General features: G+C 46.1%; 1 protein-coding gene across 1 annotated transcript in view; it reads right to left on the reverse strand.

Moving 5' to 3' along the window:
- The window catches only part of CHD1L (chromodomain helicase DNA binding protein 1-like), a 22,901-nt gene extending 5,507 nt beyond the window's left edge, over window positions 1-17,394 (reverse strand). The window contains exons 1-13 of the mRNA XM_010156957.1: window positions 17,371-17,394; window positions 16,479-16,585; window positions 14,573-14,687; window positions 12,940-12,971; window positions 11,056-11,137; window positions 9,968-10,130; window positions 8,917-9,072; window positions 7,617-7,709; window positions 7,066-7,162; window positions 5,733-5,806; window positions 2,875-2,989; window positions 2,284-2,437; window positions 831-996 (exon numbers count right to left, since the gene is read on the reverse strand). Of these exons, the coding sequence (XP_010155259.1) occupies window positions 831-996; window positions 2,284-2,437; window positions 2,875-2,989; window positions 5,733-5,806; window positions 7,066-7,162; window positions 7,617-7,709; window positions 8,917-9,072; window positions 9,968-10,130; window positions 11,056-11,137; window positions 12,940-12,971; window positions 14,573-14,687; window positions 16,479-16,585; window positions 17,371-17,394 (1,378 nt within the window). The remainder of the gene's footprint in view (window positions 1-830; window positions 997-2,283; window positions 2,438-2,874; window positions 2,990-5,732; window positions 5,807-7,065; window positions 7,163-7,616; window positions 7,710-8,916; window positions 9,073-9,967; window positions 10,131-11,055; window positions 11,138-12,939; window positions 12,972-14,572; window positions 14,688-16,478; window positions 16,586-17,370) is intronic.
- Between the last annotated feature and the right edge of the window lie 342 nt (window positions 17,395-17,736).

A 17,736-nucleotide genomic window follows, 5' to 3' on the forward strand; every position in this document is an offset into this window, starting at 1 on the left:
CGCCAAGTGTCAGCAAATAATTACTCGTTGCCAGCAAGAGCTGCAGGACAGACAATACCTAACCCACAGGGCCCTATTTCTGCTCCAGTTACAGGTCTATAGTTAAGTGCTACTGTGTACTCAAAACAGACATTCAGCCTTTCTCACCAGGACATCAGAAGAGGAAAAACATCCTTGTAACGATATGACATTCTCATATCGTACCAAGCCATGAAAAACCAACCACAATTGTGTGACATTTCGACTGGAAGGCAGAGTACTGGAGACAGAGCAGGTTTGTTCTGGTCGTTTAGACTCCACAACTCTGCGTTTCTTATCCCACAGTTTGGAAATTTTTTAAGGTTATTTCAACCTGTGATTTTTTTTTTGGCCAATAATCTTTTGGCTGGAGATAAATACAAAACACCTGCTATACAGCCTTTCCTTAAGTTACTGCTGTATCCCTAAAACCACAGCTGTATCTCAATGGCTCTCTGTGGCGAAAACAGCCTCTGCGACTTGGATATTTCCCCTTTTCTCACAAATTTCATCTGAGGTCTCGAAATACTTGAAGCACATGAAGGAATTCAGACCCTCAGCCACCAAAACCAGGCAAGTATTGCTACCATTATCTTACAAATAGGCAAATAAGGACACAGAAGAAGAAAAATACCGATAAAGGCTCAGAAATAAAGTTTGTGGATAGGCCGCAAACAAAATCCAAGTCACTTATTTAATTACAAATCCACTTTCCTTCTTCTTGCCTGAAAACTGCCACCCTTTCCTGGAAAGCCTTCTCTACCAGCACCCAAAAGTCACGTGTTTCACAGGTATTTAGATTCTTAGCTTACTCTCTGTATCCTCCTCTTCACTCTCATCTTCATGTGGCAGCGCAGCGTCCATTACCCACTTGCCTCCTTTTGTCTCTCCGAGGATTTTTTCTAGCTCCACATCCCGTATCGTACTCCCCTCAGAGGACAGCAATTTATCCAAGCCAAATTTCAAGATTTCACTCAGCTTTAACAAAGAGAAGGGGAAGTTCAGTATTAATATTGCCTAATTCCAGGCCAATCCCAGTGTCTTGAGCTTCTCAGGCTTAAATGCAAAGGATGTAGAAGTGGAGAAATCTAGGCCTTAATGCTACCTGTCAAATACTTATGCTTTAACATGCTTAGTTCTCCCAACACCTAAAGGGACCGGGCCCTACAACATATCTCCTTACAACTTAACTCATCCAGAACTGAACCATCATTTTTCTTTGGGGCTAAATGACGAAACAGCATTGTACCGACTGCATTACAGCAGCCTTCCCCATAGCCAGAAAGACCAGGCTTGTTTTTGCCCCCAACTCCTTTAAAACAAAAGCTTAAATACCACAGAAATCCATGGGGAGAAAAATAGCTGCACGGAATTTCCTATGGGCTCAGTTCCACTTTTCCCATGGAAACTATAATTGCTGAGATACATGCTGATGGGGCGGGGGAAAGGACAGACTAATTCCAAACCTCTCCCAGATCTAGCTGCACACAGGGGATATATTCCCCTAAAGGTCATCTTGCTTGGGCTTTTCAACCCAAGGTCTGAGCACACACCTCAGCTTTCAGGTCAGAATTATAAATCCTGCCCTGACTTCCAAGACACTAAATTTGCCAAGTCGTCAACAGAAGGTTGACCGAGTTTCAGACTAGCAACCAAAAGCTGAGTAAGTACTTATCATCAGCTCTGTTTGTGAGAGAAAAGCACCAGAGACAGATTAGTTCTAGAAACAATGAGTCAGCTTCCACTTTAGAACCTCAGCTTTCAGCTCAGAATTATAAATCCTGCCCTGACTTCCAAGACACTAAATTTGCCAAGTCGTCAACAGAAGGTTGACCGAGTTTCAGACTAGCAACCAAAAGCTGAGTAAGTACTTATCATCAGCTCTGTTTGTGAGAGAAAAGCACCAGAGACAGATTAGTTCTAGAAACAATGAGTCAGCTTCCACTTTAGACCTGTGATAATTAAAAATAAACAAGTAAAACGAGGAGAGGTTCTGACTTCCCCTCTTCTCCAAGAAAACACACCCTTTTTCAACAATGGATATGCCTAAAGATTGTAAGAACTGTCTTCAAACATCAGATCCTGTCTGGGCCTGGGATGCCGTTTTGGTTCCTGAGACATGCAGAAGCTGTCACATCAGTGTACATCTCCCCCACAACGTAAGTTTTTGGCTAGGTTCATACCAGACATAAATAACAGAAACACTCCAGGACATTTCTGAAGACATTACTGGAGTCAAACTGTGAGGATATAGCTGTATTTTACCTGCAATTCCGCTGCTTCCTGAGGCCTGGGGACTCCCAGAGCAAACTGCCCCCCTTCCACAATGGCATTTGTCAGCCGGAGCTTAGAAGCAGCTCTTCGGTAGATTATTTCTTCAACTGTATCTCGCCCAATCAAGCGGATGATTTTTACAGGCCTTGAAAAGTTAAAGAAAATTCATATTATTTACTTTTTTTGAGGTGCGCTAAAGCTGCTTCCTGGCATGGCGCCCCATCCCCTCACCCTCTGCTTTGGTAGGGGAAAAAAGGCAAGAACAAAATCAACAGAGTCAGCAGATGTGAGATGTTGATACGATTGCCTCTTGCCACAGAAGAAATGCTCACTGCAAAGGGCAGGCACACCTCCCGATTCCCTCTCCTACTCCACACCTACAAAGCTCCCACCCAGGACACATGATGAGGACAATACTGCGTGAGGCTGCAACAGAAAAAGGAAGACACAAAATCCTCTCTGCTCTCCTGCTTTGATCTTCAGTCCATCGTATTTTAACCTCCCACTGCCTATGGACAGGGAAAGCAACACCGAGAGACCACGAGAGTCAGCAACCAAACCCCAAGTAGCAACGTTTCTCACTTGTGCTGCCCAATCCGGTGAGCTCTTGCTATTGCTTGCAAGTCATTTTGCGGGTTAAAATCACTATCAGTAAAAATAACTGTATCTGCTGCCGTCAGGTTCATGCCAACTCCACCTACAAACAGAGAAGGTCACGGAATATGACACCAGCAGAAAATAACAGGGGAGCTAGAGAATTTATGCTAGGCAGGGCAGATCTGATCAACTGTACCTAGTTCAACCCAACTCTCAACCCCAAATCTAAGCTTCAGAAGGATCTAAAAAGATGTGCAAGCCTTCCATTTCCAGCTTCCACCTTTCTGCGACAGCCCAAACCCAAGCTGTACTGTGCCACATAGTCCAAAAACGCCGTGTACAAGTGACCCAACGCAAAGCGGACTGGTGGTTAAGCGTGATGAGCACAGGCACGCTCCTGAGCTGGCAGGCAGATTAACCCAGCAAGGGCTGGCTTCACTGAGGCTACAGGAGACTGCCCGAGCCGTGACCTGGCTGCGGCACAGAAGCAACAGGTAAATACACCGCTGCAACGGTGGAAAACATCAGGCCCAACTATACAGTAACCAGAACCTTGGTGTTTATTTATACGACTTACCAGTTTTTGAGGTTAGAGTTTGGGCTCTCATGGAATGAAAAGGAAAAAACCCAACCCAGTTAATTATATATATTTTTAATGCCCATTATTGTCACTACATACTGTAGTTAGAGAGGGAGGAGCCTGCTGCCTTACATTTCTGCCAGCTCATGCCAAGCACCTCTCCACAGCAACCAGAACATCCCTGCATGTGGAGACAGTCGTGCACCCGAAAATCTCTGTCCGTAACAGTGATGGAAATAGTGCAGCTGTTCCCAGCCGAATACAGGATGTTTTGGCCAGACACAGCCACGTGCAGTAAAAACCAAGTCTGGCCAACGTGGGCAGGGGGAGTTCAGGCCCTGTGGCAAGAGACACACTAACTCCTACCATCCAGCATTAGGTGCTTCTCCCCAGCCTCCCTACATACTCCCCACAATGTGCAGCAGTATGACTGGGGCCTGGCTCATCCAGGGAAGTCTGACCAGAAGGCCCAGGGAAAACTCAGTTCAAGCTTGATGCTTGAGAGCAAGCAGCGTTGATTGCTTGAATAGAGAGACAGGGAGCTTTGAGAGTGTGTAGAAGACGCAGATCTGCCTGAGGAGCCATGAGGGGAAGAAGCACAGATGGCAGTCCCATGGTGTCCTCTGCAGCCTCAGCACGGTGAAAGGTTCTCATTTGGGTCTGCCTGCCAGCTACAGAGCATGTCCATGCTCGGTGAAGTTGAGAAGCAATCCCACCAGCTTACTTAAAGGAAGTCTGTTCCTGCCTGAAGTCTGTTCCTTGCAGAAATGAAATGCTAGTGAGATGCCTTAAGCTCAGCCTGGCACAGGGACAGGCATTATGGGACTTGGAATAAAAAAAGTAACTCAAGTGGCTGCAATATGAAAAGTATCTTGGCATCAGCCGCCGAGAGGAAAGCACAGAAACCAGATGTCCTAGCTGAGAGACCCAAGTTCAGGATGTGTCTTCTCTCCCTCAAAATTCCCCTGCACGAACAGGCTCTGCAGGATTAAGAACTCCCTGAAATCTGGCCAGAGAGAGCAAAAGAAGAGTGCAGAAGCACGATGGGTTGTTTCTCCTTTCCTTACTTACCTGCTCTGGTGCTCAGAAAAAAAGCTGTTGACCAAAGTTCTTAATGGCAAGGTGTCTCTCTTCACCCCTAACAGAACCATCCAGCCGCTCGTAGCTGTAGCCTTTTCAAACAAACAACATGCATGTTTCTGAGATTCTGCCTATCCTCTTACCCTCTTACCTCACCCTCTTATCGTCTCACTGCTGACCTGCATCTGTTTTTATCCCAAATCCTCCTGCCTTGATTCTCATTTCACTGCCCTCAACTCCCTCCTTTCCCAGTTAAACCTTGTATGAAGTGGCAACCCTGACTTCCAGACTGCCTGTTGGCAGAGTGATTTATCTGACTCTGAAGCAGAGACTCCTAGAGTTTCATTTATGGCTTTGGAAACACAACAGGAAAATTCAGAGCCCACGTAAAAGAACGTTAGCACACAATCCCATTTCAGACTCTGCTGTGCTGGCTGTTGGCCCCACCAAACATGCCAGCAGCCACTGGATCCTCCGTATGCAAACTCCCACGGCCCTCAGTGTGTGCTTTCCTGTGAGCAAGCAGTATGGGATATGGCTCTACATTTGGCTTTATCCTGCGTTATTAGTTGTCCAAAGCCATAAACACCAAACAAAAGCCTCTTTCATGGGAAATCCTAAGTAGGCATGGAGCCATGTGGATTGAAACAAAAGAAAATGTCCCCAGAACACTTTGGTAACCTTGCCAAAAGCGGTCTGATCCAACCTGCCTTCGCAGACATGTTGGGGCCCCACTGCCAACAACCTTTTTCATCAAAAAATAATTTCCTGGTATGAATGTGGCCCAATTGGCGTTTTGTGCTGGACAAAGTGAATCTAGAGGAAGCCTGCGGTCTTCAGTGCAATTACTTCAGGACTCAGGTACATAGCTGAACACAGGGACAGAATGAAACATTGCTGCCCCGCCATCTGTTCACTCCATTTTATCGTGGAACCAAAGCTGAAACTACTTGGAAGGACAACATTTAAGTGCTAGCTCATTTCAGGCAGGTGAAGAGCTGAACTCAAGACCCTACAACTCACAATGCCCCTGCAACCATATTGGTTTTATCTCCTGTGCAGCAATAAATCCCCACCACAGTCCCTTCTCCATCCCAGGCAGATCAACCAAAATCAGAAGAACAACCTACATGGCAAAGAGCACTACGATAAGCCCTCTGCTGCCAAAGTGTGCAGAACATACCTCTATAGTCCAAGTAGTCTTGCAGGATATCAAGCAGTTGAGTCATCTGAGAAAAGAGCAAGACACGGTGGCCGCTGGAAGAAGAACATGAGACACTATGAGCCTTGACATACTGCGACAGCATTGCAGGGAGTGGCAGAGGGGCTGCAATAGCTCACCCAGCCACTGTTACACTGCAGGGCCTCATCACCCCTGTACACTACCCTCACAGTCACGGCCCTTTCCCTCACAGGTTCAGCCCCACATCCAGATGCAACCAGTCAGCCTCATCTATCGTCATCAGCTGCCACGTCTGAAGTGTGGAGTGGCAGAGAGGTAATGAGGCTGTGGCACAGCTCTGCTGCTGGCTGGATGCAGCCTGGTGAAGATCCAAAGGAGCCTGCCTAAAAGGATCCTCAGCTTCAGCCTAGCATCACCAGGTCTTCCTCCCCGCACCAGCTGCCAGACCAGACTGCTCTCAAATCACACACCAAGTACCTTAAATGCTGGGAAAATGCAGTACCAGCATCTCTGTGACAGTAGAGTGTTTCCTCCTCCAGCAAATGACTCTCAAAAGATCGAACTCTGCCCACTCACAAGGTGCTATACAGCAGGACAGACCTCCACAACCACATCAGAACTTCCCAAGGTCTGTGGAAGCTCTGTCCTTTAGATGTAATCAAAGGGAAATTGCAGCCCGATCAAGAGAGAAGGCAGAATCTGTGTCATGCAGGAGGCACTGCTCCACAGACCCCACGAGAACACAAACTGCCATCTGATGTGCCTCCCGTCTGAGAGCTGGAGGGAAATACCCAAGCTCCTGGGGTTCCAGGTTCTGGAGTCACTGGAGCCCAGCACCAGTTCTGAGTGCCGTTCCCAAAGCTGAAGTTTCAGCTTATTCTTGGGTTTCGATCCAGCCAAATTTGTCACATTTGCTATGCATCCTGACTTCCGGGCTAACACAGGCATGGTAGCACAAAGTAACTAAACTGTTGCACTGGAAACTACTCTCAGGAAACCCACAGTCAGACCAGAGATGCTGAATACTGTGTCAGGTGGTTGTTCTCCCAGATTCCCAAACATGGCAAATATAAGAGTACGTGAGAGAGTTAGTGTTTTGAGTGATGTTTAACGGCAAGCTACAAAAATCTTTGAGGTTCCTCTATCTCTAACGCAGCTCTTTCCACTGAAACGACTTCTTCCAGGTAGTCACTAACATGCACTAAACAGGGCAGTGCTTGCTTTGTGACGACTCTCTGCTCAGTCTATGGCTAAATAAGGCCGTTTGCCTTCCCAGTTTACCTCTTCTCCCTGTGCCAACCCCACCTTCACTTCCTCAGCCCAGCACACATACCCAGCGTACAAGAATGAAAGGAGTTTGTCCAACAAACACAGCTTGCCACTGGCTTCAACAATGTGCTCTCCAATTTCAAAGGGTTCTGGCTCAACACCTGGAACAGAAAGGAGTTTCAGGAGCAGACCTAATACTGTGCAAGTCACAACCCAATGGTCAACCTCGGTGTGTCTGCGCTGCCAACTACTGCCAAGCGGACCCCCATGATGCGTGCTTGAGAACTGATGGCTCTTCTCTGCCTCTGAAGAGCATCCTCAGTAGTTCACAAAGCATTGTGATTTCACTGTTTAGGTGAGAGCAGGAGCACTGATCAGAAAGCAAGCGGAGAGCTGCAGCAAGAAACTCGGGCTTCACACCATTCCCCACTTTATTCCTCATTACTGATGAACTGTCGTATGTTGGAACTGGTCACAAACTCACAGTTGGTTCTGATTCAAGTACAGCACTGCTTATTACTTGCTGCTTCCAAGCATTACTCTGCCAAGCAGTAACAGAAAACCAATGAGTAAATCAAGAAACTTCTATTCCAAGAGAGAGGAGTGCTCTCTTACCATTGAAAAGGTATGGGTGGGCAACACACTTCCGAAGCTGAATTAAGACATTCTGAAGTGTAACCTTTCTTCCTGTCTCACTTTCAAATGCATCTGGAACAAAGAGCACAGAAAAGGAACTGAGCAGGAAAACCCACGCTCCATCAACGGGTGTGACTGGGAACGTCTGGGCACCCATCGCTGCTCTGCAGAGCTTCAGCACCGGAGTATCTCTCTCTGCATATCACATCTGCGTCTGGATTTCAATCTCAAGGCTAATACATCTGTTTGCATAGATGAAACTAAATTTCCCTCATTTTTTTTTGGATAAGCCTTTAGAAAAAGACCCTGCTGAAATTTACTCTGCCTCATCAAACTTTCTGGAATGTTCTGGACTCCCTGGAAAGGGTCACTGTCATTATTCTAAGAGTGAATTATAGATCAAGAAATCATCACAAATAGTGAAAGACATTTGGTGCAGTTCATCTGAATTTTCCAGCAAAAGAAGTAATACAGCAGAGTCAAGATCTACTGGGCAACTGGGGAGCTAAGGGGGGTTGTGTTTTTGCGAGGAGACAAAGAAGGTATGTGCACATATGCTGACTTCAGAAGAAGGTTCAGCCTGGCTGGTGATGTGCATGCGAAGTGCTACTGGCTCCCTGATGCACCAGGCACCAGCCCTGGGAGAACAAAGGGTCTCCATCCCCCCAGTTTACACCTAAGCACCGGCAAGCCATGCGATGTGGTATGCACAGCTGGAAGGGGAGGAGTTCAGGGAGAAGCAAACACTTTCTCATTCCTCAGGATGCTTTGTGACAGTTGATATATGAAGTGACAAGGAGTGAGCTCTTTTGGTAAAAGCCTGTGGCTGCATCGTCTGTATGGCCCTGCGGTTTCCTAAGAAACTCACCCCTACATCCCGTACATTTAAATTTGTGGTCTGGCATCTATACTACTGTTGGAAAATTTGTAGAGCTCCACAGATTCACAATTTTCCGTACCACCCTTTTGTCTGAACACAAAAACATGGGACGGGAGCAGGCTTACCTGCTGATAAGTATCTTTAATTATGGGATGGCCCAAAGCAGAATCCTGAAGCTGACCCTCCCCAGCTCTGCAAAAGCTCAGCTTTAGATTCATGTGTCTCTTCTCACAACTGAACCCACAAATCAATCAGCCCAAAGCACTGAATTTGGCATGTTCATTCTATATTCATTCTGCAGGCCAAAGTGTCTTCTCCTTCACTGCAGCAGAGCACAGATTTACAACGGGAATTCATTTGGGTATAAAATTAGCTTTGGGGTTCAAATCCCTCAGTTACCTAGGTCTTTTGTCAAAATGGCCTTGTAGTATTTCCTTTGCAGAGCTGACATTCCATGGTACAGAACCACTTCCACCTTCTTTGGCAGCTCTGCCGCCACCTCAGACTTGACTCTTCGAAGCAAAAATGGCTGCAGAAGGTTGTGTAATTCTTTGGCTATGCAGAAGCAGGAGAAAAAAGAAAAAAAAAGACAAAAAGGGGGGAATATTGCATTAAATGTCAGGAATTTATACAGTATCTTCACAGCTATATTTTCAAAATAAATACATCAGGAACTTGACATCTATTAGTGAAACGATTCAAGCCCAATTTTACAGAGAAACCAAAACAGCTGCACACCTGAAATAGTAAGAGCTACATTAAGTTAAGTAATCATTACTTTTAGTGGCTTTGTTTTCATAGAATCACAGAACGGTTTGGGTGGGAAGGGACCTTAAAGCCCATCCAGTTCCACCCCCCTGCCATGGGCAGGGACACCTTCCACTAGACCAGGTTGCGCCAAGCCTCATCCAGCCTGGCCTTGGACACTTCCAGGGATAGGGCATCCACAGCTTCTCTGGGGAACCTGTCCCAGTGCCTCACCACCCTCTCCATGGAGAATTTCTTCCTGATATCCAGTCTAAACCTCCCCCCTTTCAATTTAAACCCATTACCCCTTGTCCTGTCACTACAGCCCCTTGTAAAAAGCCCCCCCCAGCTTCCTTGTAGCCCCTTCAGGCACTGGAAGGTGCTATAAGGTCTCCCCGGAGCCTTCTCTTCTCCAGGCTGAACAAGCCCAACTCTCCCAGCCTGTCCCCATAGCAGAGGGGCTCCAGCCCTCGGAGCATCTCTGTGGCCTCCTCTGGACTCGTTCCAACCCGTCTATATCCTTCTGATGTTGAGGGCTCCACAGCTGGACACAGCACTCCAGGTGGGGTCTCACAAGAGCAGTTTTAAAGCCGGTCAGCATAAAAAAATAATTAAAAAAGGCAAATAAAGGGAGGAAAACATATCTGCTTCTTGTCAAGATAACAGCTGATTAGATTCAAGTACAACAGTGTTTATTACTGACCTGGCTCACTCTCCTTTTCAATCGCTTGGTAATACTCAACAAACTCTTTCACTTGTTCCCCAGGAAAGATATCAGGCTCAATAAGGCTGAGTAAGGAGTACAGTTCCTGGAGGCTGTTCTGGATTGGAGTGCCTGTGAGGAGCAGGCTGAAGCCTACTGAGAACTGAAAGAACCAGCAACAAAATAAAATTATTAGGAGAAAATACCTGGAATGAAAAGTTACTTAATATACAACTCCACCCATGCCAGTCTTAACTGAAAGGTATCAGGTGGCACAGAACTGCCTGCAGAATGCTGCAAGTGCCTGCCAAACTAAGGGGTGGTGTCAAACAGCTCCACCAAACGGTGAGGAGGAGAGCTAAGGTAAATCATACCTCTTCCTTTGTGACTAAAACCAAAGCTCCTGCAATACAGACACCATGGACAGTATGTTCAGAAGATACATGACTTTCAGGAATTTAATTAAAAATTATTTTACAAGATACTGTAGATGATTGTTGCTGATGCCAGCCCAGACCTAATGCCTACGTTTCACTGCCACAACAGGAAGCGTATCCTTCGCTCAGGCGTTCACTGTAGTCTGGCAGGGTGCTTTGGGAGCACCCTGTAGCAATTCTACAGATTTCAATAAAAAAGGGTGGCTCCATTAAACAGGACAGTGGAAGTCAATAGTTCATGACCCAAGGTCCCACGAACTAGGCAAGGGTTCCTTCAGCCTCCCAGAACTGGAGACAGCCTCTTGTCACTTTATATTGTCTCAGGTCAGCCAGATTACTACTTCAGGAGCACAGCTGTGGTTCAGCGGTACATCTGGCTGCTGTATGGTTTTTGGTCTCTCAAATTGCTCCAAGGTGTCAAGCCCAAACACGAGTCCAAATGAGAGACAAGCTCCAAATACTGCCCACCTCCACGCAAAACTAACAAGACAGGCCTCTGTCTGCCACTGAATATGGGAATACGTTCACCAGCTCTGATGGACACTGGTCGTGGCCCAGAGCTTTCCACATGCTCAGAGGAACAGAGGATCTGTGAGCTGTACTGAAGAGAAAAAAGGCGTTAGACGCTAAAAGGTCGATGAGTTAACTTACCTCAGACAGCATCTTGTAAAGCACCGAACTTTGGTTTTTCAGTCTGTGAGCTTCATCTACAACCAAGGCAGCCCAGTTAAAGCTGAAAAAACCAGCACCTTCAGTTAGGGGCAGACAATGTATTCTTGACACTACAAAAAGACTGAAGTAAGTGTGGCTCTGCTTGGCTGAACTTGAGATGGTCCCACCCCATGAACCACAAGCAAACATCACAATCAGGGGGGAAGAATTCACCAGCACTGATTTTCAAGAGCCAACGCAGCTTCTTAACTATAGCCTGGATGAGTTTTTCTGAAATCAAAACTAAGCAAATTCCCTTGACTTTGTTGCTTCCCTTCCCACACCCGTTTCTACGCAGAAAATAACTTAAGCCCAAATAAGTCAAAGGTTGAAGGAGGTCCACAATCTGGAACAAGAGAGATGTGAAACTCGGCCCTTGCGCAAACACTCAACAACTATGATCAGGTAGTGATGGCAGAGTGACTACAAGGTTTTTGCAAACCCCCCAAGACAGCAGCTTCAGCTTGTTCTGGGCTTGATACAGCTGTATGCAGTGTCTCATCAAGCAGGCTGCAGAATCACCGGTGACCTCATAGATCCAACACGCTTAATACAAGCCCCAGACCTTTTCAACTCTTAGTGTTTGTACCTGCTTATCACTGGGGTTTCAACTTCCACATCACAGTGTGGTTTCCACATAAAGTCAGGCTGATGGCTAGATCAGGGGAGGGAAAGCGTGACCATCCAGCTTTACTTACCCACCCGCTTCTCTTCCCAGTGGAACACAAGGGCTGGAATCACAGGGACCTACATTTTCCCCACAGCTCTTCTGTGTCCCTCGATTCCCTTCTTTGCTATTTAAGAGTGGTTCTCCACTGCCGGGACAGTGAGGTTGTGTGCTAGCTTTAGAAGTAGGAAATTGCACTGGAGCAGACACTTCTGCGATACTAGGGCGAGTTACTTGCTCTCCCTGGGTACTACATCCCAGGGCTAAGCTGCAAAATGAGCAGAATCATAGGCAGCAGTGCAGGACGTGATATGGAACTGTAAGGGCAGTATGGCCACGGCTACCTTTCGTAAGGCCTGGCTTCTACCACGGTGCGTCCATCCAGCACAACCTGCTGTGTCCACCAGCAGCCAAGGGCGGGTGCTCTACGGCAGGACAACAGGGTGCCCATCGTGGGCGTGACCAGTCCTGGGAGATCCAAAACTGTGTCAGTGGGGGCCTCTGGGTTTCTGCTTCTACAAAGATCATGAGCCACTCATGATGTATGGCTGCCCCCGCATTTGTCACAGCACTTAGCACTACCGCAAGGCATCAGTGATATTGCTAAAAAATATGGAATTCCTCCCCATTTCAAGTGCAGGCTTCTGTAAAACCCTGCGTGGCCATGACAATACTTCCTACAGGCTGAACTTCAGCTGTATCATCAGCCTTCCTAGAGAGGATAATGCTCCAAAAACCCTCCACAGTTCTGACTGGTGGCAGGAGGCAATAAACCTCAGGGTATGGTATCAGCACGTGATCACCACAGTTCAGTGCAATTTCAGCAAATTCTGCCTCTAATACCTTTATAATCTGAAGCTTTGTGAAGATCCTCCTCTGTTCTAAATACCAATCTCCTGGACTGCTATTTTGTATACTCTTAGAAGCCACTATGTGGCTTCAACTGGGTTGAAAACAGTCCCCAGTTGAAGTTGACAATACATCTTAGTAATTTACATTAAAGATTCTTCACTGAAGGTTGGTACAGGCCAAGCTCTAATCACAAGCAAAGAACATCCTTGGCTCCTGCGACACAAGCATGGCATCAAACATACGCTTACGAAATCGCTCACAGACAGGCAGAATTAAATTTGAAAAAAAACTGAAACCAGACTCACAGTTTTAGAAATGCTGCATCTTTCAGACAAATCTGCAATGAAGAGAAATGAACCATGATTTGTGACTTAATACACCGGTAAAGACATGGAACATCTTTTTGTCTACCTGCAAACCATGGTGGAATAGAAGAGAGTGGAATGAAGCCACTCCCTGCTTCAGTAAAGTAACACGACAGCTACTGTTAGCCACAAGCTGGTTTGAGCCTATGTTTTAACTCGTGTCTGGCAAAACACCAGCAGCAGAACCTCAGAGAATTAATGAAAATTTACACAAACCATAAATGCTCTTCACCTCTGTAAAGTTTTTCATCCCTTTCTCACGCAGTAAGAAGCACCACACACCTTCAGCATCACCATCTTTTTCACTCTAGCCAAATATATGCTTCAGTGGATTAATCTAAGCTATGACAATGACCTGATAGTATCCTAAAATGTAGACATTGCTTCCCCAACTTCAGATTCAGAGGACGAGAAACCAGGTCATTCAAGAGAAAACCTTATGAAGCAGAGAAGTTTATCATCAAAAGCAACAGAGACAAGAAAAATCCTAAGTGAGTATCTCAATACAGCCGATGGCTTCCGTGGACTTGCTTCAGTAGGAGCACCTCCGTTTATCACGTGCAGGACAAGGGTTATCACTGCTACCCACTCCTGCTTGTGCAATGTGGAGAATGATTCAGGTTCAGAGCAGCCAGCACAGGTCACACAGCTCTCAGTGGGAAGAGACAGTAAACTACTTGGAGAAGGAAAACAAAAGGGCAAAGGGAAAGGGCAGGAAGAGAAAAGGAGATGCAAGAGATGCTTTTCATCTAATTTCAAGTCAAAGTGTTTGTTAAGAGACCGTTAAAACAAAATCAAAGTGCTGATAGGAAGTAACACCTGAGTGAAACTTACTCCTAATAGAAGGGCCTTTTTCCACTCCAGATACTTAAGCACCAGATCATACAAACTCCAAAGCAGTGGTGCTGATATGAAGTAACACCTGAGTGAAACGTACTCCTAAGAGAAATAGAAGGGCCTTTTTCCACTCCAGATACTTAAGCACCAGATCATACAAACTCCAAAGCAGTGACCAAGGAGGCAACCCTGTTCTGGTTGGTTTCATTTACAGCAGGACAGGCCCTTCTCAGGAGAACTCTGATCAGATTCAGCCCAAAGTCCTGTCCATTGTAACAGGAACCTCACCATTTTGCAGTCTGGCAATGAGAGTGTTGTGTGAGGAGGGCACAAAAAAGGCAAACTCTTTCTAAGTGCTCTTGCACTGCCTGATGGATAGAATCTTAATAAACATCACCCATGGGTACGCTTCTATTAGAAGTGAAAGGTCTGCAAGGCACCACACAAAGACACTGCAGTACCATTTAGCATAAATTAAGGGTGGACATGTGCCTGTTTTCTTTACTCAAGGTGTGATACAGCTACGCGGTGAAGCTGGGGTTAGAGCAGATTCTCTTAGGGACACAAAAAGTGCAGCAAGATAGATGAGTTGGTGAAGTGGGCTGCAGAGTAGAAAGTCACTGAGGAAGTTCAGAGCTGAGCACCGAGGACAAGGCATGAGCTGGGTGGTCCAGAGGAATGGAAATGGTGAGGGAAAACTTGAGCCCTCCTTTCAAGTGACAAGGACACTACGTACCTCATAGGTTGTCAAGAGCGCGTGGAAGTGAAATTGCTCTTTCAGGTTCTGCTGCAGTTTGGATCGTTCCTCCTTGCTGCCTATGTATGTCACAAAGGAAAGGCCTGGAGCAAACCTGTTGTCAAGAGAAAGGGAGAGGAAAAACAGTGAGTCAAGCAAAGTCTTTCATGTGTTTATGACCCCAGACCCCATTACCAAACACAGATACTGCACAGATAGCAAAAGCCTCCTGTCCCAACACCCTACCCTCCTGGGAGATGGGGTTGGATCTCAGCTTCTGAATCTGAATCTGGATCTCAGCTTCTGAATTACCCTTCCTGAGTAATCTGCATCTCAGGTTGGCACCTCAGCTGCTGGTTCTGGTTTGGACAAGCCCCAGATAAACTGTGTTCTCCTAGGTCACAAAGTCCAAGGCAGACGACTGAAAATCAGTCTCATGACCCATCTGACATCCTGAACTGAAAAAGCTCATGAGAAGCAGGTGAATGAATCCAGTTTGCCCACTTGGGACGAAAGAATTGGCCTAAATCGTGCTAAAATAAAGGCAAACAATGTCCAAGCCACAGCCTCAAAAAATCTATTCTCTTAGACAAAGAGTGTGGAACCCTCAACATCAGAAGGATATAGATGGGTTAGAACGAGTCCAGAGGAGGCCACGGAGATGCTCAGAGGGCTGGAGCCCCTCTGCTATGGGGACAGGTTGAGAGAGTTGGGCTTGTTCAGCCTGGAGAAGAGAAGGCTCCGGGGAGACCTTATAGCACCTTCCAGTTCCTGAAGGGGCTACAAGGAACCTGGGGGGGACTTTTTACAAGGGCCTGTAGTGACAGGACAAGGGGGAACGGGTTTAAATTGAAAGTGGGGATGTTTAGATTGGATATCAAAAAGTTATTCCCAGAGAGGGTGGTGAGGCAGTGGGACAGGTTGCCCAGAGAAGCTGTGGATGCCCCATCCCTGGAAGTGTCCAAGGCCAGGCTGGATGAGGCTTTGAGCAACCTGGTCTAGTGGAAGGTGTCCCTGCCCATGGCAGGAGGGTTGGAACTGGATGGTCTTTAAGGTCCCTTCCAACCCAAACCATTCTGTGATTCTGTGATTGTATGAAAAAGCGGTTAAAACCAGTTCCATGGAGGAAGAGTTGGGACCATAAAATTCTTCCTCATTTATTCCCACCACTGATATTTGTCTAATGTTCCTCCCAGACAGCTTTCACTGCTGATCTATGAAGGGATGGACTTTCCCCCAACTATTTCAACCCCAAGTCTATCCAAATCAGGCCAGCCCATGTCAGAATGTAACCTGGACGACTTCAGATGCTGAGAGACAGCACTGCCCCACAGCCACATAGACAAACTTCTGTTCTAATCTTTAACTTTCTGCCCTTCCTCTTAAAAGGAATGTTTGGGCTCCAGCTTAAAAATGTAATTATTTTACATGATGGCACAGCAAACGTGCCATCAGCACAGCCCTGCACCCCAGTGAGGACAGGTTGCATGCACAGATGTAATGTATTCTGCATGCACATGGGAGCATGCCAAGAAAGGTACTACTGAGCTTGGGTCTTACCTTTCATCACACAGAATCCTGGCTGTCTTCAGCAGATTTTGCCTAAGAGAGGCTGAGCATGGAGGGTTACAAAACAATACAAAGCAAGGAACTAGTGGGGGCATTTGTACTGAAAGTCAGCCAATACTGTAAGTTGGATGAATTCAAGTAAACCGCAGCATTGTAATGACTCCATGGTAACTGCAAGAGGTGTTTGCATTTGTAGTTTCGGTAGTTTCCCTTTTTGTTTTGGGTTTTTTTTTCCCCATTTGAAAGAACAAAAACTGTGGGAGTGAGTCCATTTGAAAAGAATCTGTGTGATCTGCTGTACAAGAATATGGTGAGCTGGACAACTGTTGAAACTTACCTCTCCAGTTCCTCCTTCCAGTTGCTCAGAACGGACAGAGGACAAAGTATCAGAAATCTCTCTGTGTTCGTTAATTTTTTTGTCAAATAAAGAAGTAGAGAAATAGTCTAGAAGGCAAGGAAAATATTTTTTTTTAATAAGAAAAGGGTTACATCAAATAGCCTGAACCTACATAAACTGTCTACCCCTTCAGCGTTGTAGCTGTTTCCCACAAGTTCTCTAGCACAAAGCAGAGCTAGAAGAGTGTCAGGTGAGATCCACCATCAATGACATAAAAGTGTCGAACCCAAAATGTGACCTCGATATCTGGAGCCCCTTTCCAAAGACCTTTCTGCACAGTCACACAAAAGATCTACCATACATCACTTTCTATAATGACCAGTTTTTCATTTAAGACCCACTGAACACCACCAGCTCAACCAAAGCACAAACATTCATTTCTCAACAAAACTGAAATCCATTTAAAACCTTACAAAAAAAAAAAAAAACAAACACCACAAAAACCCCCCACACCACAAAAAACCCCGGCCCCGAAAAATTTACACCTGGACATTTTAATCCACGTGTTGACAAACCCCAAAATCATGTTGAATGGCTTTGTACTGTCCCTTCAACTCCCTGCACTACCAATTACACTTTCGGATGTCTATGCAAAGTGATCACGAGGCTTTTTACAAAACCTTGAAACTTTCTGGAGTGCCACTCAGGACCTAATAGGGGTTTCAAGTGATTAGAGAATGAAAGAAACAACGAGCTCTCTTTTTGAGTATGGACTTCAGTATGGGGATGCTTGACTGACCAATCATTAGGCTGATTTTGTTTTCATTCTGCAGAAACATTTGGCTAAATCAGGCAAAAAAACATTTTCCAGAAGAAGAAAAAGGCAACACACCTGGCAAGTCTTCCCAAGCCCCATCTCATCGCCCAGGATACAGCCATGCTGGACTTCGTAGCACTGCACCAACCAATTTACACCCTCTACTTGGTAAGGACGAAGCTTAATGCCTGGGAATAAGAGCAGTTTGTTACTTAGACAGTCATCCAACACACTCTATACACAGTTATACCTTGAAGCCACCAGAAACAGGTCCTGCACAGCCAGGCCACCCCAAACTACTGCCTTGCAGGAAAAGCACAACAGCCATCAGCAAAGCGGGTTTACCCTGCCAGAGAGCAGAGACACTGGTGTCACAGCAAATCCAGTACAAATCCATTACATTAAATCATATTCAGGAGCTTGTACACACAAAAATGCCCC

This window comes from Eurypyga helias, unplaced genomic scaffold (genome assembly GCF_000690775.1).
Source record: "Eurypyga helias isolate BGI_N326 unplaced genomic scaffold, ASM69077v1 scaffold4798, whole genome shotgun sequence".
In the NCBI taxonomy this organism is placed as follows: domain Eukaryota; kingdom Metazoa; phylum Chordata; class Aves; order Eurypygiformes; family Eurypygidae; genus Eurypyga; species Eurypyga helias.